Source organism: Cladophialophora psammophila, assembly GCF_000585535.1.
Source record: "Cladophialophora psammophila CBS 110553 chromosome Unknown aczJe-supercont1.15, whole genome shotgun sequence".
NCBI classification, from domain to species: Eukaryota; Fungi; Ascomycota; class Eurotiomycetes; order Chaetothyriales; family Herpotrichiellaceae; genus Cladophialophora; species Cladophialophora psammophila.
In genome coordinates this window covers 538,551-559,737 of record NW_006912936.1, presented here as the reverse complement: position 1 = coordinate 559,737, position 21,187 = coordinate 538,551, and the positions used below count along the sequence as shown (strand labels likewise).

Here is a 21,187-nt window from a genome sequence, read left to right as displayed (position 1 = left end):
ACGAAACGGCCCGGGTCCTGCCTGTCCTCTGGCCATCGCAGGACAGGAGCCTGGCAGAGGCGGGCCAAGAGGGGGAGATGGATTTCTTTGGGCATAATGTCTTGTCGCTTTGTCTGCCTCTTTCCAGAGCTGGAATTGTGAATCCCTCTACGATACGAATGGTTGAGTTGCCCAAGAAGTCGAATTTCAAAGGAGGCGGTTAATCCTCCCGGTCTCCACAGACGACATCATAGCATGTGAAAATTTCTGATAACGATAAGAAGGCAAAAAGAAGAAAACACTTTCACATGCTTTGCCGCAAGCCGGGTTTCAGAACAGGCATGCCCAACGAAGATTGAGCTGCTGATCGCCACGAAGGGAGTATGACATTGCGTTGAACTTGATATCATTTCAACAAAAAACTACCGATTCTATGCATGTTCAGAAACGCAGACCACAAACTTCTATCAAGGATAAATTCGAAGTTGGGGAAGGAGATCCACAACAGCGAATGCTCGCGAGAAAAAGAAAAGGGCCGTGATTATCGCTTGCTCGTATGAGTTGGGGGTTGCTGGATTGTTGTGGCGCTGTTGAATAGGATCCTTAGAGGACTTGGATGCCGCCGGATGGGGGAGCAATCGGATCTTGTTCAGTGTGCTGGTAGTTATCGGGGTATCAAATTCTGGGTTGGTTCATTTGTACATGACTGGAGGGGTTGCGCTCCCAACGTTGGAGGCGCCGGAACAGGGCAGAGCGGGTGCAGTTAATGACGATACGTTTATTTGCTGGTCTTCTCGCTGACAACCTCTTTGGCCTGTTCCTTCTTGCCCTGGAGAAAAGAGCTGATCCACTTGAGGACATCGGAGCTCATAATGAGGGAGGTGGTGATGACTGCTTTGCCGCCCGCCACGTAGCCCTCCCCTCCGCACTTTTTGTATTCGTCCTTGTAAGTAGCGAGAGCCCAGTCCTTGGTGGTGTTTGCGGTCTCCAGTGGCCAATGGATGTAGCCCATAACCTTGTCTTGGATGTCCTTGGTCTCGGCCTTGACAATGGGCACCTGCTCATCAAATTTGGTGAGGAACTTGTCACCGAGCTCATCAGCCTTGGCGACATAGGGTTTTGCGTAGGAGGCGGGCGTCTGGAAGTAGGGGAGAGTGGGTTTGACGAATTTGGTGTAGCCGGCATTGGTCAGCTCGATCGACTTGACACCATAGGGATTCTGCTGGATGGTCTTGATCGAGTCTGAGACGAGAGGATAGGATTGTATGTGCTGGGTGGAACAGGCGATTAGCAGACGCACAATGCAGAGGAGAGGGCTCGACAGGGCCACCTACCGAGAGGAAGGCAGAATGCGGCATGTCGCCGTTGACGGTAGCTTCACCCATGGTGTGTTGTTTGACTTTCGAGGAGACTGCACTTGATCAGTTATGCTCAGAGACAGAGATGATGATGCGTAGACTAGTCAGCAGCAGTGAAGACGCCAAAGGGAGAAGCAGCCTAGCTACTCGGGGTTTCCTTTTGTTGAGGAAGGCGGGCGTAGATCGGTGGTCCGGTGCTGGGGGAATTTGCTGCAGGAACCCAAGGACCTGATACTCACCGGATGATGTGGAGATGGGACCCAAGTGCCGGTCAATGCAGTTCTGATACGGAACAGAGTGTGTGAAGGAGGAAGAAGAACAAGGATGGGAACTGAAAAGGCCAGTCGGAGCAGGGAGTGAGAGGAATAATATGGTGACTGTGAGCTGGACCAAGCAGGTGGCTATAGCATTGCCTGTGGCATGGCTGGTTTCTTGTTGAGCTGCTGCTGGGGGCCGCTGGCCATTAGCCATTAGCCATTAGGCTGATCAAGAGCAACCCGATACAGAGGTGGCCAGGGAGGATGATTTTCATGCCTTCAGGACTGCGCATTGGTTCAGTGGCCCGACAAAGTGGACTGAAGCCGCAACGTGTGTGTGTCGCCGCTGCCAAGTCTAGCATGTGAAAGTCGCAGTCTGCAGTCTCCGAACCACCCACTGCACCTCCGACTGCGTCTCTCCTCCTCCTCATCCTCATCCTCCCGCTGCTCTCCCCCTGCTGTTACTGCTACTGCTACTGCTAGTGCTGCAACACGTTATCCATTTATCGACTCCCCCGGATCCTGGATGAATGATGCCATGGAAAGATATTTGGGTGCATGTGGAACAGTAACAAGTACACAGCACTGGCAAGACAAACTGACCACAGCTAAACCACCTCTAAACCACCCTATCGCTTCTCCCGCTTCCGGCTTGTCGGCTTGTCCTCTTTTGTCTCTGGTCATGTCTGCTAACTTCATCCCCTGCAGTCCCATGTCCGTGGAAGCTCCTTCATCCTCACTCCCCCCAGCCAATCGCGATATTCGCCTCGCCACATCCCATCGCATGGTTGTTGGCTTCACACCACCTTTGAGAATCCGAACCGGCTGCCTGGAGCGCCCTCGTCGAGTGTGGCAATGACATATCTCTCCTGATACCTGAAACATCGAGTCGACCTCGGTCTGCTGTGTTGCACATACGCGGCTAATTAGGAACATCAATGCTTGTTTCGTCGTTATCACACAAAGGAGAAGGAAGAAGGAAGTGGGATGGCAATGTGCACTCGCGGCGACTTAGCGTTTGGTAATCCATATCCTTGCTATCTGTTGAACGAGCCTACGACCCCTCTCCTCCGCATGTCTTTGTCTGACCCGTCCCGCATCATGCATCAACGATCCTTTTTCCTGGGGTAAGCACTGTGTTGGGAAGCATAACCTTGAATGACGGGTATTTGACGAGATAGACACGCCTTGCTGCTTCGTTCCGAGTGATATGTAGGTAATCGGATTGCAAGGCCGGGGGACCACGCTGTGAGAGATAAAATCACGTTTCCTGTATCTGGTCAAACAAGAGCCTGGCCGAACGGCAATCAATGTGACGAGCATGTCGGAGAGAAATTGCGACCTGCATGCATGATGCATGATACATTTTTCCTTTTTCCTTCCTCGCATGTGAAAATGGACCCGGCGGGTTGTGGGTTTCCTGCGGGTTCTAAAAACGGCCTTGCATATGTATGTATGTACAAGTATGTACTACCAGTATGTAACAGGTATGCATGTGAGTTATATTATGGAGGGACTCGCAGAGCGTTGTACCGAGTATATATCTCTTCTCCCCCCCCCGGGGGGCCTTTTCTAATTTCCGGTAAATAAGTATTCATCTAGATCGATCTACATTCCGAAGCTTCATCACTCACCAAAGCGACAACAGCCGACACGGCAATCCCCGAGACTGGCTTCCCCCGTCACCACGAGCACAGCCCGATGGGAATGTAACCATGTGTCCCGAGCATGTGCTTTTGTACCGAGTACATCTCCTTAACAATACGCGTCAAGAAAGCGACCATCGACATTGGCTATACAGCAAGTTGCTTGCTACGTGCGCGATCTGCGCGGCATTAGGCACTTGGGCACTGGGCCCTAGGGTCAGGACGAGGACGAGACATGTATAACAAGGACGAGTACAACGTAGTAGACAGATAGACACGTGGCTCATGCGTGAAACTGTTCGGGTCGAAAGGCGCTAAGCATGTGCATCGTGCATTGTGCATGTCCGTCACGGAAATGAGAATGAATGGCACATGTCACTCACTGTCAGGCCCTTCAGCCGATCCAGCCTACCTATCCTGCCTATCCTGCCTATCATGCCTATCCTGCGTAATAATATCGCCCCTTTGTATCCAATCTTTTTCGCTTGGTGCTGAGTGGCTGTCACAATGCTCCGCACCTGTGTCGCTGCAATGGACCAGGGAACATGGAATGCTCAACAATTTCTCTGCTATGGAAAAGCTCACTTTGGGTCCACCTAGTGTACAGTACGAGCCCGGGACGGCAATGTCTGATTGGCAAGCCTTGCCGCGCCCTTTGTTCAGCGGCTCACGTCACCTGTCTCCTCGAATGCCAATGCCGTCTGTCCTTGGTCACCCTGTATGCCTGACCGCCGCTCCATGCTATGTAATGCAATGCTGTGCTACCAACCCAAGGTGCGTATTCGTACATCTTATTGAGGAATTGCGGGCGAGACGCGCTTTGGAGGGTTCCATCTTTTGCCTGTACCCTCGCCCTTCAAAATGGCCGACCCCATTCTCATCTTCTTATCATTTGCCCGATCCACAAGTCCCATGCGCCTCAATGTCGAATTCGTCTTCTTCGTGGCTGATATGCCATGCCCTTTCCCTGGCAAGATCGCATGATGACCGTCGAGCTCTTCAATTTTGGATCGTCTCAAACCCCGCAGGAACTTTCCAGCCGTGGTTACGACACGCACGGATGTACGCTGCAATGGCCTCTCCAATACCATAGTTAGAGCCAGGTGGATGGGCAAGCCTCGCAGGGCGCTCGGTATCACAGATGACTAGCCGCACTTGAAGCAGGAGGCTTTCAACTGAGAGGCTTGCAGACCATCCGTTGTTAGTCAACACCTCCATGCACATGGCTCCTCCATCAGTGACGTTCCCACCTCCGCCTCGGTTGAAGGGTAGGAAGCGAGGCTTGACCACTCGAATGAATGGAGGACTGAAAGGATACTGGCTGGTGAATCGCATCTCCATGACAATTGACGTCACTCCCGCATCTTTCATGTCCTTGGCCAAGGGTAGATCCTTTGGAAAGCTGTGCAGCTCCACGATCCATTGATACACATTGTTGACCAAGTTGCGGTCGATGTACCATCCGAGTGTGGCTGGCGGGGTGGTTTCCTGCGTCTTCAGAGCGTCTCTGAATAGACGCATGAGCGCCTTAGTGGCTACCGGCGTAGCGTCCTGAGGCGCTTCCATAAATGTGATGTCCTTGACGTCCAATTTGCCGGGTACAAAGTCGGTCTCTACTGCTACCTCTGCAGGCCGCTTTTTGCCACTGACGCACAGGCTCTCAGCAGTAGCATCAGAATCATGAAGCCGGGGATCATACTTCTGATCGGCAACTTGAAACAGGGCCAAATCATCTGCATCCGACACTACACTGTCGGCATCGTCTTCTCGTTGCTCGGCCGTCGCCAAGTCCGTTGTCGAGATTCTCTTGGTACGCTTCCCGCGAGGGGTCGCGGTCGTGTCGATGCTGTTTCCAGGTCGTCGAGCCTTGGAAATAGCAGTCATTGGAATTGACAGTACCTCGCACGCTTCGTTGTAGGCTCGTCGGTTTGGATCTTGCTCATAGATTTCAACTGCCAAGTCGCGACGAACAGGTGCATCCTTGGTCTTAACGAATAGGTATCGCGTCTGAATCCAGTCAACCTTGGGCACCACATAATGCGGCATGGTGGACGTGAATTGCTCAGGGTCATTCACCACCTCTTGCAGGGAAAGCATCTTCTCAATTTTGAGAAAAGAACCTTGCCAGGCGCAATTGCTCTGAGCAATCTCGTGCGTATATCCCAAGCTTGTAGACGCATGTGGGCTCATGTAGACGCCATTCCCATATGATCTGCCGTGGAGGATGTCATCATATCGGAGGCCCTGTCGGATGATTGAATGCCAATTGCCCATTGGACTTCCGTGCCATGCAAAAAGAGTCGGATATTTGGTTCTAGTGGCTCGAGCATGCCGCTCTACACTTTTGTTGAAACGCTTCTCTTTGTCCGGAGCTCCTTGAGCGAAGCGAAATTGGATCCAAGACGCCATTCCTCCAACACGGTCTTCGGCCTTTCCACGGATTTCGCAGCCATTCTTGCTGCCGATGTCGTCGACCTGGAAGATGCAAGACCTATTGGACGCGACAATCCAACGAAGAAGATTCACGGTTGACTCTGGGATCCGGTCAGACCATGCTTTCAAGCTTAACTCGTGGCTCTTTCCTTGGCCCTCCAGATATCGATGCATCTCTATCACGCCTGGAAGGGCATCCAACATTGTCATAATTGCACCTTGCTGGTGTTCTTTAACGAGGTCATCAAAGTTCTTGTCGTACAGGTAGCATTCTGCGTTGAGGAAGCCGCCGTTCTCATGAGCCTCCTTTGTGACACAGCTAAAAATCCTGAAATGTTCTGGTAATGGAACCGAAATTGGCTCATGGAGCCAAACATCAGGCAGATCGACCCTCATAACCCGGCAATGGGCTGCTGCGCCAGCCTGACGACAGAGGAGGACAACCCAGTCACCAGACTTGAGATTCTTAACAGCTGATTCCTTCTTTTCGTCATCTGCGACCACCAAGCACCTCAAGCTCATACTCCACAAGCATGCAAAGGACTTTCTGGGGTAGGATACCTCACTGAAACGCGGTATGACGGGCACCATCAAGTTCATGCCAATGGGGAATTCTTTGATTCTGCCACTACGAGCAGCTGCATAGCAAAAGCTGACCAAAAGGTCCACAACGTACGGTTGGGTCATGATTTCCCATTCCAGACTAGGGCCGAAACCAAGCGCCATGTACTGGTATAGGCAGAGAGGCTTCAAGCAGACGTATGGTTTCAAAGCCTCAAAAGCGTCGTCGACTCGGCAATGGCACACGAGGCAGAACTCCGTGCATCGGACAAAGTGTCTCAGGGCGAACTGCATGATGATCAGGGGCAACGAAGCCTTCGCAAGTCGTTCTTGGCGCATGTGGTCTGCAAGGACTATCGGGGGAAGATTGCTCGCGTCAGGGTCATCACTACAGTGATAGGGTGTCATGTCGCCAATGATCGAAGACGACGATGTCGCTTGTATCTCGTTGATGTATTTTTCTGCGCCCAGCCAAGTGAGATCGTACAGCTGCCGAGCCGAGATGATCTTGAAGACACGCTCCTCAAGTAACTGGTTGATTGCGTTGCCGATGAACAGTTGTTGGAATGCAGGATCATCCTTTGATATAGTGTCGGCATTGTCGTTTGAGGTCACATTGTCCGGCTTTGTGTATTGATAGAGAGCCAGGACTTGGGGCAGAGGAGGTTTGTAATGATCACAAAGTCCCACATGCATATCCATGGATTTCGACAGATCCTGAGCATCGGTAACTCTGGTTGCGTCACGATAGCCCCAGTGTATCTGATCAGCAACAGGAAGTAATGCTTTCGTTGTATGTTCCAGGCTTGCAGGGCTTCGTCTGAGAGACCAAGTTTGGAAACTCGAATTGAAACGCATAGGATACCAGAGCAGGCGATGTTTCCAAAGACTCCAACGCGATAGCCTGAATTCTTAAGGGCCTTAAGATCTGCACGTATCTTTTCCATCTTCTCTTCGGAACCAGCTGATAAGCTGGGGGCGTGGGCGCGCCCTGTACTGCCGGGGTCAAGGGCAGCTAGGCCAAAACATTCATCGTCAGAGTCGCCTTCCATAGCCAAATCAAAATCATCGTCCGCTATTGCCTGGTCGGCCAGGGTACAGTCTTGCGCAGACTCCTTTGTAATGGCCGTTGTCAAAAGTTCTGAGACCTCAGTCAACAACTTAGGAAGAGGCTTGCCATGGGCATTTTCGGTGACTTTTTGCAATGTCCCTGCGACGATGGGATCGAGCGAGTTGTCCTTGGTGGATAGCACAAACGAGTTGCCATCTGGATATTCTGCTAGATCGTTGGCAAAAGCTTCGACGTTGACTCGGAAAAGGTGATTGTCTGGATAGACATAGTTGAAGGCCACGATGCCATCCTCTGGGCTGTGGATGTTGCGGATGTTGTCAATCCCTAGGCGGCTGGCTTCGGCCAAGTGACTGAGGAAGAGCTTCCGGCCCATAATGGGCAGAGAAGGGGTCCGTTTAGAGGTTACTTACGTTTGCTCGGATCTGAACTGTGAGAACTCGGCATGAGAATCCGATGAAGAGATAGACATGAAATTTAGGTAGCTGAGAGACTCACCGAGGGAAGAACAAGATTTACCTCAGCTTTTCCAGGTAAACATCACCTTGTGAGAGGCCCTTAGGGGAGATAGTGGGGAGGGAGAGAGTTGAGAGAAGAGAAAGAAGGGGAAAGGCGCTTGAAGTACGGGCAGTAGAATCAAAGGCGTGTGAAGAATGCTCAAGTGAGGCAGCCCTGCAGTTAGTTATCATCGTCGACAAAGAGGTCGTGGACCAGAGGAAGTCGAGTGAAGTCGGTGGGCCGCAGCGTGGGAAATGCAGCCCGCATTTTCTAGGGCGCAGCGCAAGCATAGCAAATCCAGCGAAGGGGCCAGTCGCCGTAACCTGATCGCTGTGTCTTGTCTCAGTCTTCGCTTTCCATCACAGGTCAAACTGCTCCTCAAGAGCATAATGGCAAGTGAGACTGCCATTTTAGTCTTTTCCTGCCTGTTGGCAGCCTGCTTTGTGGACGGTCTTCTGCTAGCTTGGTCATTGGTCTCACGACAACAAACTTCCAACCTACTACATATATATTCTTCGACAATGTTTGGAAACTACGAAGAAGAGAGATGGAAGAGCTGGTCAGAAGACGCGGTTTGGAGAATAAATTGGCCTCGCCAAGGGCATGTTGGTTGATCGGTGTATAGTCGTTCCGAGCCGACGGAGATGGTCATGACAACAAGGTGACGAGGAACTTTGCTGATGATCTCTCTTTTCATTAGTATTTCCCACAACATTCATTATCCGCAACAGAGAAGAATACCGTGCACAACATGACATGTCCTGATCATGATTGATTATTGGAGGATCATTGAACATTCGACCTAGAAGTCTAAGGCGAATGGGGCTCAGACGCATGCTGGAATTGGCACAGGACGGCTTGAAGGTGTGAAAACCGGTCACAGCTGGGTCTTCAAGACCAAAATGCCTTCTCGCATAGACAGCGAGGAGCACAATCCGCAAAACGACGACAGCAGTGGATCTATGCTTGCCAAACTTAGTCAGCCTCAGTTTGACCCCGTCGACTTTATGAACGACTCGCTACCCAACCTAAATCTGTCATCCCAGACCCAGATCTCAAAATCAGGCCGGTCGACGCAGATTCAAAGTGCCTCTACCGACTCACTTGCGCTGCTCGCATCTCTCAACACGATCAGTATTCGCTCCTCCGCGGAATTGACATCCTTAACGGACGAGATCATCCGCAGTGGGAACCGGCTTGCCTATGAAGTAGAAGTCCTTCGTGGTGATGTGAACGGATTCCACGACCTGCTGACCGAGTCGTTGCGAGATGATATCAGTCAGTTTGTCAAGAACGAGGTGTCTGGCAACGAGCCACCAGTCTTGAGCCCGGAGGCTGACGGTGATGACACTTTGCAAAATGCGGGATCGGAGAAGGAGCCGGACTTCATGACTCGACTGCGGCTGCTAGGCAAGGTTAAAGCACGTCTGGAGTCTGTGATCACGATTTTTGGAGAAGCAATGAAATGGCCGATACCACCCTCGGAGTTGTCCATGGCTTCATCTCTCATCTCAGTCTCTTCACCTGAACTGGGAATACAGAGTACAGCAGAAGATGACGAGGCACGCGAGGTATTGAAAGGTATTCGGGCGGAAATCGACGATCTACTGGGACCAGAGTCGGACGGCTATGCCGGTCTGGAGGCAGCGTTTCAAAGAATAGAAGAATACAGGCAGTTGGCAATACTTTGGAAGGGCACGGGCGAAGAAAAGACCAGACTGAAGTTCGTCGATTCGTTGGCTAAACTGGTGGAAGACAGGAAAAAGACGCTGGATGCACAAGGGAGGGCTCGGAATGCTAAAATGGCTAGTTCTGCACGACCAAGCTCCGCCGTGGGCAGAAATCCGAGAAGCTCAACTGAAGGAAGCGGCGGTGCGGCTGGACTGTTCCGGAACCTGCAACGCTTGAAAGATGATTTGTATCTCGAATGAGCCCTGAAGCCCTTGATTGCAAACACCAGCAGATCTTCACAATGACATTGAATTGTTTTCATTTGGGCCGCGTTCTCGTCATCCATTGCAGCCCTGCCGGTGCAGAGATCAAGTCCGCTCCAACAAACCTTTGCGACAATGGTTGATCTGAAAACCGCCTGATAATTGGGGTTGGTTTATTGACGATGCAAACATTCCTGCCTCCCGCAGACCGCACGTCTGAAATCCCCCTGCGTATCGTCGCAAAATGCTTGCTCACGGACATAATGCACATTCCCACACTCAGAATCTCAGAGGAGTGAAGAACCATCTGTTCTTGCCGCTCAAGTATCTCTCCTCCAAGGCCTTTTTGACGTTCTTCTTCGCATCTTCTCTCTGTGAAACCTCCTTGAATGTATCGTTCGAAAGCACGTTCTTCAATCCCTCGAGTTCAAGTGTGTACCGCGTGGGCATAATGTGATTGTAGTTGATCATTTTGATAAAGGGCTTGACCTTTGATCGTTTCTCCATTCGCTTCTTGCCCATGCGGCGAGTGACTTTGGAAGGGTACCGTTCAATGCCTGCAACCAGGGCGTAGGAGAACGGATGCTGTTTTGTGCCGGAGTCTACTGGCTGGATGATGACAACCTGCAGAGAAATTGTCAGGCCTCGGATTCTTTTCAGGTGATTGAGTCCGTTCTCTCTTCCATACCTTCTTTCCAGCATACCGGCCTCGAGTGATGATGGCCACGCGGCCGACCTTGAGAACTGCGCTATGCGTCAATGTTATCGCAAGGAATACTCGGATGCGGTTATACTTACACTTCATCTTGAGGTCAGACTTTCGCGCTTGAGGTCGTCGTTGAACAGAACGGGAGAAGATAGGGCTGCAAAATGGCGTAAAGTTCGCTTGCCAGGTGCTGAATTGCTCAAAAATTAGTCTTGGCGGAGTAGGGTTTTCAAGGTCACGTGTAGCAAGCGCCAAGTCCAGAAATGAAGTAGCGGTCTGACAGTGGGCACTCGGTGCAACTTCCCTAAGCGTCGAGGAGAGGAGTGCACAACCAACGGCGATGTCGTCCCTTATTCGGTGACAGCACCGAGTACTCCGTATACTTACTAACTAAATGACAGGATATCATCATGTCATTGTTAGTGAGATGGTCTCCTGTGTGAATGAGGTCGACTGCTACTCTGATAGTCAACCAGCCTTGCCAGGCTCAACTTGTTAGCTGGCTAGGCTGGCGCACACCCCTGTTGTCAGACTATGCCACTTTTCTTTTCAAGGGCGGACACGTGGCGCCGCAGTTTCCCCTCTAGCAAGTACTGCAGAGGCAGGTCTGCCGATTCGTCAATTAGCTTTGTTTACATCTCGATTCGTCTAGCCAATCACATTAGTACCGCTACCCAACGTCAACTTGTGCAAGCAGGCCAGCGCCAAAGTCTCTTGCTTTCAATACCATACTAGCATTATTGAACTTCATGTGTTATTGTGTCTTGTTTCCTTATTGACTTTGTGCTTGGCTAATGCCGGAGTAAGGGAAGTGCGTTATGAGTACCGGGCACTTTCAGTTCAATTGACGACATTCCTCGCAAAGATTCTCCGCAGAAGGCACTGACCATGTCAACCTACTCTACCAGTTCGCGTGATGCTTCAAGGGACCGTGCTGAGTCTCGAATGGTCAAGCATCAACATTCATTCTCAGAGTCTGGCAGGAGCTCAGTGCCTATGTGAGTCTTCTGCCCGTGCGGGATACTCCAAGTAAATACTGACCCATTGGACAGGTGGGATAGCTCAGATCCCGATAGAGCACCTCCACCACTTCCACTGAACCCAGGAGTTCCAGGAAGCCCTCTGACGAGATCTAACACATCGAAACGGATCGACGAAGCCGCTGCTCTGATTGCTGCGAGGGCACGAGAAAATGCCCCCAGTGCCTACACCAGTAATCCTCCCCCGACATCGCCAGATAGAAATGTCATACGAGCACAAAATAGGCGAATGCAAAACCTACAGAGCCCGGGAATAAGCAGGCTGAGCGACTCTTTGGAAAGGCGATCACCAGACAAAGGTCTTCGCACGGCAAAGTTCGTGGATTTTGAGGATTTCCCCAGCAGCAAAACAACGGAACGTAGTCCAACCAGACCCAGATCAGAGACCCCAACACCCACTGAAAGGAGCTCTGCAAGATCAAAAGATATAGAGAACACACCACCTCCATCAAATATGCTAGCCTTACAGACCATTAGAAATCGGCAGGATGCCACACCGCTAGGTGACATCACGAATGGAGCGTCGCCTTCGGTCCCGACGTCCTACTCATTTGATGCCCTGTCAAGTCAGATCCTGAGCTTGACATCGATTGTCACAAATGTTCAAAAAGAGATGTCGAGTCTGAATAAGAGAAGCAAAGATAACTACGGCGACCTCATGAGTCTCAAGGAGGCGACTACGGCAAGGGACGAAGACATCCGCAAGAGCCTCAGAGAACTTATAGCGGGTCTGGAAAGCAAGTTTACAAATCTCGACTCTCGCTTACTTGCTGCTCCTCCAGATGCCAGCAGATCAACGCCCAACTTAGGGATGTATTTCGACGACAAAGCACATAACGGCTCTCCACGACCCAAGAGTCTCGGGCTGCCGCGCATTGGCAGTCCATCTAGCTTCTCTGCTGCACTTGATCGGGACTTGACGGCGTCTCCTTCCATCACATGTGTTGATGGTGCTGCAAGCATTGCCCTCCTCGAGAAAGTACTGAGGGAGATGGCCACCCGCGAAGGACAAGACAAAATCATGAGCACTCTGGAAGCAGTAAAGTCACAAGCTCTTGTTCGATCCCAATCAGATGCACCTATTTCAACCGCCTTCGACCCTGCTATGATGTCGAAACTGGAGGATATCCTTGTGTTCATGAAGGACATGAAGGAGGAATCCGGATCACGTGCGCTGGTGCGATCAAGCGCCAATGATGGTCACAAGGGCCCATCAAACCTGGACCTCTATCTTGAAGGTGAATCAAAAGCAGCGGCTTTGGCCAAAGCAAAATCCAGTACCGAAGGACGGGCTTCGATGTTAGCCCCCGACTCGGCCATTGACGATGTTGTTGCGATGTTAAAAAGTGTCAAGCAATCATTGGCCCAAGGAGGGGGTCTCACAAATGAAGTGAAAGTACTGGTTCGGGAACTTCGAGGAGAAGTCCTGGGAATGGGACGCGAGATTGCAAAGAAACTGGAACAAACGACAGCGTCGACTAAAAGTGCTGGTGTCGAAGCTCAGGCAGCCACAAGCGACGAGGTCGGAATGATTGTGCAGCAAGGCCTCGCTGAACTTAAGGAACATATGCACCACATTGTCCAAGAAAGCGGGAGACGGTCGGTAGAGCAGAATCGTCCTGCAGTTGACACGCAAGAAGTCGTTCGGGCGGTCCGTGAAGTCCTTGCCGAACTACCTCAGCCTCGCGAACAGGCTATACGAGACCCGGTTGCCGAACGGGAAGAATTGCTCATCGCCGTTAGAGAGGCCTGGGAGGATTGCAAACCGGAAATTGCTCTCGAGCATTTTGGACTAGAACGAGACGAGATTTTGGAGACGTTAAAAGAGGGTCTCAAATCCTATCAACCACAACAACCCACTGCAAAAGATGCTGGCGCCACTTACGAAGACGTGCTCGAAGCTGTCAGAAAGGGACTCGCAGATTTCGAACTTCCTCCGATGCCAACACCAGCTGGAATCACCCGGGAAGATGTCTTGGCGGCTGTCTGCGAGGGCATTAAGGAGATCGAATGGCCAGATATGACTGCGTCCCAGGGAACAAGCATTGATCTGACCAAAGACGATGTCTTTGAAGCCGTTCGAGAAGGACTAGCGCAACATGAGGCGGTTACCAGAGATCAAATCAGTGATGCCATCAAGGACAGCCTTTCTCAGCAGGATCGCGTTGCCAAAGAGGTCGAATTCAACCGCGAAGATCTATTTGACGCAATCAAGGCTTGTCTGGAGGGCGAACAGAATCCCCTTGGCGGAATGGGAGAACGGGTCATTGAGGCTATGCATGAGTTTCTCAGTAGCATGAAGAATGAGTTCCAGCAATATTCAGCCGCCAGCGGTAAGGACACGGAGCAGGTCCTCGATGCTCTCAAGGACGGACTCGAAGACCTAAGGGCCGACATAGAGAGCTATGTCGACCGTGCTTCTGACGTTACTGGCAAGGACGAAATCATCGAAACGGTCAAGGCTGGATTTGCCGCAATGCAAGCAGATCTAGACAAAGGTTTTGCAGCACGCGGCAGTGGGGCGCCGAACACACCTGAACTTCTGGACGCAATGGAGAAAGAGTTTGAACACCTTCGTGAAACTATCAACAAAAACATGGCTAGGAACCATGCTTTCTCCGATAAGGATGAGATCCTCGACGCCATTCGTGACATAGCTGACGACCGACAATCGACTCTCAGCAGCAACAGTGAAGACATTGTGCGCCTAGTCAAGGAGGAATTGGAGCATATGCGCACAGCTCTCGCTGGTGCACTCATCAAGAGTGGCTCTTCACTTGACCGCGATGAAGTTCTCGACGCCATCCGGGAGGGACTTGGCTCATCGCGTCAAAAGATCGACGGGAATGAAAGTATCTTGTCCAATACTAGTGAACTCCTTGACGCATTTCAGGACGGAGTTGACGGTATTCGAGCCGACATCCAGAAATTGACCGATCGCCCAGTTGACCTCAGCGCAAGCTACGAAATCCTTGATGCGCTCAAGACAGGGATTGAGGATGTCCGAGCAGATATCTCGCGCCTTCAACAGAAGCAGGCTGAAGAATCCGACACGGCAACGGCTCGGGGACAGGAGATGGTGATACACGACCAGAACCGCATCACCACCGAAATCGAAGGCTTAAAGGTGATGATCACACAATTAAGAATCAAAGTCGAAGCGCTAGATGGAATGCCTGGGCCACCGCCTCCTACGGAAACTCGAATACACAAAGACGACATGAATGAGCTTCAAGATGCCATCCAGCAAGTTCAGGAGTCGGTCGACCGCAGCCAGACTGGCGAGACTCGGATCCACAAAGATGATCTAGACGGTTTATATAGCGCCATCGACCATGTCACCAATGCCGTCAGTCGAGTTCGAGAAGCAACCCCACCCGAACTGGTCTTACCGGAGAATGCTGCATCAAAAGAAGACACTGAAGCCATCGAAACTCTCCTGAGAAATATCAAGGCTAGGATTGACGAAACCTTTTCGCCAGAATCTGAACCATTGGCGAAATCCAGACAGATTGATGCCTTGGAGTTCGCACTGAAGGAAATGAAAGTAGCAGTCGACGAAGCGAGCGAGCGCGCTGCTGAACAAACCAACAAAGAAGACTTTACCTTGATCGAACTGATGTTGAAAGACGTCCAAAACAGCATGGATGAATTCAAATCTAAGCTGGAGGATGCGAAGAGCGAACAGGTCGGTCTCGAGAAGTGTGACTTGGAAGTTGTTGAATCCCTGTGCCTGGACATCAAGAGCCAGATTGAAAACATCAAACCTCCAGATCTCGCCTCTCTGCCTAGCAAGGAGGATATCACAGATGTGAAGAATGACCTCAAATCATTTCGGGAGCAATTCGAGGCTGACAATGGCCTCACTGCGCAAGCATTTGAAGCCAGGAAAATCGAACATGGGGGCTTGGCCACAAAGATTGACGATGTCAAAAATATCATCGGCGACCTGCGGGACGACCTCATCGGTAAGGTGGAGGGAAGTGCAGAGGGAATTGTTGAACTGAACAAAGTACTTGGAATGCACCATGACGATATGAGCAAGTACGCCACAGCAGCCAGCATTGAAGAAATGTCAACCATGATCAAGGGCGAACTTGAGCGGCACATGGACCATCATTCCACCATTAAAGCCGAGATGGAAGAACGGGATGCTACGCTATTCACCAAGCACGAGGAGACGGGTGCCGAACTCAAATCTGTCATTGAGGACAAATTCAATGCTCTAATGACCAAGTACGACGACGCTCAGCTTGCTAGCGACGCCAAATTGAGTTCTCTGGAGGAGCGAGACAGCGCACATCTAGAAGCCACGAACAGTACGAAGGCGGTTGTCGACGATCTCAAATCGCTCATGGACACTTTAGGGACCACAGTTACGGAGACCTGTGAACGTATCTCCGAAGATTCGAAAACCGTCTTTGGTTCGATCGAAGAGACTAATTCGAAGGTGGACAACCTTCACACCGTCAATGCCTTCGAACATGGTGTGACTCGGGAGGAGGTAGCAAAGACATTAGCGGCAGCAACAAGGGTAGAAGGCAGTCTCTTAGACCACCAGCCTGCATTACTGTCTGCCATTCGCGAAGTGCTTGGAGTGGTAACCCAGCACTACGAGCATTCGCAGCAGCAAACCGAGAGCTTTGCACGAGCAACAGAGGAGATCAAATCTGGGGTGGACTCCATTCCAGCAGCTATTCCACCCTTGTTACCAGCCTTGCCTGCTGCTGAGCCGGTCAGAGAATTACCCGCCCAAAAGGAATACGACGACAGCGAGCTGCATGACAAATTAGACACACTGCTCTCTCGTGCCGACTCTGCGAAGGGTATCAGCGAGCTCCATGGCAAGTTAGACAACCTGCTGTCTCGAACGACTTCGACCAAGGAGGTCAGCGAGGTGCATGACAAGTTAGACACCCTGCTGTCCCATGCCAACTCGGCGAAGGACACTAGTGAGGTGCATGACAAGTTGGATATCCTTGTTTCCCATGCGAATGCTGCGAAAGAGATGTATGCAGGGCTAGAGGACCATGAGAAGGAGACTCGAGACTCCCTAGCCAACCTCTTGAAACTTGACGAGATCCACCAACAAGTCATGTCAACAGCTGCTGAGATCGCAAGTATGGTGACCACACAGGCAAGGCTAATGGGGGAGCACCATGACTCGAAAGTTGCTGAGGCGACGGAGGCGGCGATTGCTTTGGAGAAGAGAACGGCGCAGAAGGAGAAAGTCGAGGCTGATATTGTTACCCTGAATCAAGAGAAGAATTCTCTTCTGGAGTCCATGGCAACATTGAGGCGAGAACAAGAACAGCTCATTGGACAGACAAAGAAGTTGACTCGAGATGTGGCGAAGCTTGAGACTGCGCTGCAAATCCGTCAAGACGAAATGCGTGAGATGAACGCAAGAGCAGAGGTCCTCGAGCGTCGCATTCTTGAAGGCCTTGTAAACCAGGCTCGAACGGTCAAGACATCCTCCAAGGCTATCAACAGATCCAAAATCAGTCCGGCCGAACGCGATGCATCCATGAGCCTCAAGCGTGTCCCAAGCACCACAAGTACGGCCACAGCCAGAACTTCCATCAAAGGGGGAAACTCAGCGATTGGCAGTGCCATTAGTACAGCCTTGAAAAAGAGAACGCCCCTAACCTCCAACGCCAAGGCCGCGTCAACTCCAAGAACATCCGCTGTTGATCGGCGAATTCTCAGCACCAGCCATGTCACCGGCAACCGTGGTCGCAATACGCCTGATATGGCATTGATGCTTGCCCCTGTGCCCAAATCGACAGGCCTTGTCAGTCTCAAACGAAGCCAGTCAGTGAAAAGCAACCCTAGCAGTTATCTCAACGGACGGAAGGCCAGTTGGAATGGTGCTCCAACGGAGTTGACGGACAAGGAGAATTTTGACGTTGGCCACGATGAGAGTGATGACGACAACCATAGCGAAGCAAGCACCGAAAGGAGGACCAGCTATGGGACGAGCGTCATGTACACTGACAGCATGACGTATGGCACTGGAAGCACCTTGAGTGGCGACAGCAGGCGGTCGGCGAGCTGTGACAGCAGTATTGTCGGTACGGTGAACGGACACACTGATAGCATCGCCGAGGAGGATGAGGAACAGGAGATGGACGAGAATACACAAACCGCTATGGTACTGCACAGCGGTCGAGGCGACGACCATCAAGGCAATGCAGCTGAAGAGAGCTCGATGGCTCTAACCACGCTGGAGAGAGGGCAGAGTCCCAATCTCGAAGCAGAAACAATGTCGGATCTCCAGCCCCCGCCTGCTATAACCGAGGAAGGGATGAAGTATCACGGTAGCGACAGCGGACTTGGTACTGAGCCATTGACGGCAGGGGCAGAGAGCCATAACGAATACTTCCAGATGACGGCGTAGGATATGTGCAGTTGAAGAGGATGGAATATTGGAAAGGTTGGCGTTCTGGAGTCGATGCTTTTATTTTGGCTAGATAGTCAGATGAAGGGTAGTAGTGAGCGTTCAGCGAGTATTACAACATAGCGCCCAGCATGGGATGATGACGGATCAAGTATGAAGATAGTCAATATGGACATTGATTCTTTTCATGCACCTATTAATACTGAGTCTCTACAGGAGCTCCTCTACAGCGGCCTGGAGGGAGCCTCGTCCCAATCAGGCTCGCAGCCTTGGCCCTCGACCTGCCAACGCGATCACTTGCCTTCCTCAAGGGCCAAGGCACCAAAGGGGCAACACTAGGCTACACTAGGCTGCCCCTGCTCCTCCCCCTGCTTCCCCAACAATTTCCGCCTGTTTGTGCGTCATTCCTTCCTTATTCGCTGCGTTTGGTAACCAGTGAGCCAGATGCACAATGCCACTTGTTTGATGCCAACTTGTACAAATTACTCGCTTTCTTCCCTATTATTCGCATTCATTGACATCCAAAGTAACCTACACCATTTCTATCAGACTCGCTCGACGGAGAATCCTCTTGCTAACTCACAGCCTCCTCCATCAACACCTCGGTCTCTCTGAAAGATGCTAGACCCTCTCCCGCCTCCTCCACCATGGGCTGTTAGTCTGGTGAAGCCCTTCAGCGAGGCTCTCCATCTCCCTTCTCTGCCGTATCACATTCACGAAGTCGTGGGAGCATTCCTCCTCTACCAGACAACCCAATCCATCATCTCGCCCGTTCTCTCGAATTTCCTGTTCCCCAACATCTATCCCAAGCTCACGCGACGCACTCGCGTGAATTGGGATGTGCACGTGGTGTCCCTCCTGCAGTCGTGTGTCATCAATACTGCGGCTTTATGGGTGATTTTCAAGGATCAAGAGCGAAAGGATATGCAAAGAAGTCCAATTGAGCGAATATACGCGTACACTGGCGCCTCGGGGCTCATTCAAGGTCTGGCGACGGGATATTTCGTCTGGGACCTTGTAGTGAGTGCGCGCTACATTAAGATCTTTGGTCCGGGTATATTGGCTCATGCTATCACGGCTCTTTCGGTGTTTGCCCTAGGATTTGTAAGATCCTTCGTCGTGGAGTAGCGTTTTTCATGACTGACCGAGTCGTGCAGAGACCATTTTGCAACTATTATGGCCCGGTGTTTATTCTCTACGAGCTATCCACCCCCTTCCTCAACATCCACTGGTTCTGCGACAAGCTCAACATGACCGGGTCTCAGCTCCAATGGTACAATGGAATGATCCTTCTCTCCGTATTCTTTGGCTGTCGCTTGATTTGGGGAACTTACCAGTCGCTGCGGGTGTATCAAGATGTCTGGCATACGATGCACCTGAATATCCAGACGGGGTCAGTTCTTCGAGAGATTCCTACCTCTCCCCATTCTTCGATATTTGTCCCCAGAGATGGACAACTCTGTCTGGGCGACAAGAGCTGCATCGTAGCACAAACTGAAGTGATGCAGTTTACTGGCCCGCACTCTAAAGCCGTTCCCTTCTGGCTGGCGGGAGTGTATCTGACTTGCAATCTGGTACTGAACTCATTGAACTTCTACTGGTTCGGCAAGATGATTGAGGCGGTTCTCAAGAGGTTTGAAGGCAAACCCCACGAGGAATTTCCTCGCGAACGAGAACGACAACGAAAGCAAAGTATTGTGGAGGCGGCTGCGACCGAGCTCGACTATGAAACTCTCTCAGGGCCCAAGAGCCTAGATGAGGAGAGTGATGAGATGGGGGAGCCGACTGATCTGGGGAAGAGCACAGCGCTTTCGGATGGTGCAGCCGAAGCCAGGAAGCGATAGAATGTGGCCGACCTGGGTTACGATGCCGAAGCATGATTCCAGCCATACTGCAAGGACGAGAGTTGAAGACTTTTCTGAACGTGAACTGTTTTCATCAGCGGAGGAACACTTTTCACCTTATTCTCACATTGGGGGCACTTTTCCGTCAACAAGAGGAGTTGTTCTTACCAGTTGACCGTTGACCTACACAGCACCTTTTTTTTTTTTTTTGTGGTTTTAAAGGATTCATTGTGAAGACGCTTCTGGGGGTGAATTAGAGGCGGGCGAATTTGAATGCATTGGCGACAACCAGGACATGCCCACCTAGGTACCACTTGCCTACCTAGGCACCTGCGCCGTCTCAAATGCACATTACGGTTGACTACTCCCATCACGAAATAAACATTCCTGAACAGAGGATTTCTCCACCATTACAGCATCATAGAGAAAATCAGAAGTCTCGATCAAAATGCTCTGCTTTACGCCCGGTCGAATCACTCTCCTCCTGCTCAGCACCTTCACCACATCCCTTCCCACCTCCTCCGACTCTGGCCAAGCGACCATCGTCACCACCTCAACTATTGCCTCGAGCACTATGCTTGCCAACGAGACCATCACAGCAGACATCACCGATCCAACCGATTCGGGCATGGAGCTTCTCGCCGAAAAGTCGTGTGCATGTTCCATCCTGCCTGGTGAAAAAGATAAGACGTGCACTCGTGACTGTGACTGCTGTGCGGGCTGGGACAATGAGGTAAATCCTCTTCAACACTTTCAGTTGGTGCTAAGTGTGATGGGCAATATCGCTAACTCTGAGATAAAAGAAGGCTTGCTGCTGCTTCTCTCAGAGCTATTTGCCGCCGTTCAACCTAATCCCGATCGGTCATTGTGCCTCCTCATCGAGCTCCTCATGCTTGTGCCTATGAGCTAAGGAAGTGAAATCGGAAAAGTGAGCATTATGGATACCGGGTGATGGTGAAGGCATGTCGATGGTGAATGAAGGGGCACGGCACAGGCCGACTTCACGGCGGTGACAAAATGATGGTGACAAAAGGATTGCCTGCCCGACCGAATAAACAGGCCAGGCGCCTCTCAAATTGTGATGGATCAGTCCGCATCTCTCTATTCTCTATCCTAGACAGTCGGCCTTGCTGCTACATCAACAACGACAACAACAACAACAACAGAGCTTACCAACATGAGATCTCTTATCCTGACTGTTTCCCTTTGCCTTCTCGTTCTCGGTCCAGCAACTACCCTAGCGACTCCTATTGACATGGACGTCAGCAACAACTCCAGTGCGACCGACAACCTCAATAGCCTCGGATCCGCCAATCCAGCAGATCAAGAGGCTTCCAAGAAATGTTCCATACTTCCAGGCTACGACGCGCAGTGCGAAACCGATGATGACTGTTGCTTATCCTGGAACCTGAAGGTAAGGACAACCATCTCCTCCCTCAGCTGCAAGTGCATGAGACAATTC

The 21,187-nt window shown here is 51.3% G+C and overlaps 6 protein-coding genes across 6 annotated transcripts; 3 read left to right on the top strand and 3 right to left on the bottom strand.

The window, feature by feature from the left end:
* Window positions 1-757: 757 nt before the first annotated feature.
* On the bottom strand, window positions 758-1,364 carry A1O5_09134 (uncharacterized protein; the record flags this gene model as incomplete). Its single annotated transcript, XM_007749714.1, has 2 exons — window positions 758-1,249; window positions 1,314-1,364. 2 exons carry the CDS (start codon window positions 1,362-1,364, stop codon window positions 758-760), a joined length of 543 nt encoding a protein of 180 aa, XP_007747904.1.
* Window positions 1,365-4,239: 2,875 nt separating this feature from the next.
* On the bottom strand, window positions 4,240-7,679 carry A1O5_09133 (uncharacterized protein; the record flags this gene model as incomplete). The annotated part of the gene is made up of 2 exons (XM_007749713.1): window positions 4,240-6,951; window positions 6,981-7,679. The coding sequence occupies 2 exons, from the start codon at window positions 7,677-7,679 to the stop codon at window positions 4,240-4,242; spliced, it is 3,411 nt and encodes a 1,136-aa protein (XP_007747903.1).
* Window positions 7,680-8,703: 1,024 nt separating this feature from the next.
* A1O5_09132 (uncharacterized protein) lies at window positions 8,704-9,732 on the top strand (the record flags this gene model as incomplete). Its single annotated transcript, XM_007749712.1, has 1 exon — window positions 8,704-9,732. One exon carries the CDS (start codon window positions 8,704-8,706, stop codon window positions 9,730-9,732), a length of 1,029 nt encoding a protein of 342 aa, XP_007747902.1.
* A 282-nt stretch (window positions 9,733-10,014) lies between these two features.
* On the bottom strand, window positions 10,015-10,540 carry A1O5_09131 (large subunit ribosomal protein L27e; the record flags this gene model as incomplete). The annotated part of the gene is made up of 2 exons (XM_007749711.1): window positions 10,015-10,359; window positions 10,424-10,540. 2 exons carry the CDS (start codon window positions 10,538-10,540, stop codon window positions 10,015-10,017), a joined length of 462 nt encoding a protein of 153 aa, XP_007747901.1.
* Window positions 10,541-11,329: 789 nt separating this feature from the next.
* Window positions 11,330-17,881, top strand: A1O5_09130 (uncharacterized protein; the record flags this gene model as incomplete). Its single annotated transcript, XM_007749710.1, has 2 exons — window positions 11,330-11,439; window positions 11,494-17,881. The coding sequence occupies 2 exons, from the start codon at window positions 11,330-11,332 to the stop codon at window positions 17,879-17,881; spliced, it is 6,498 nt and encodes a 2,165-aa protein (XP_007747900.1).
* Window positions 17,882-18,499: 618 nt separating this feature from the next.
* Window positions 18,500-19,725, top strand: A1O5_09129 (uncharacterized protein; the record flags this gene model as incomplete). The annotated part of the gene is made up of 2 exons (XM_007749709.1): window positions 18,500-18,985; window positions 19,039-19,725. The coding sequence occupies 2 exons, from the start codon at window positions 18,500-18,502 to the stop codon at window positions 19,723-19,725; spliced, it is 1,173 nt and encodes a 390-aa protein (XP_007747899.1).
* Between the last annotated feature and the right edge of the window lie 1,462 nt (window positions 19,726-21,187).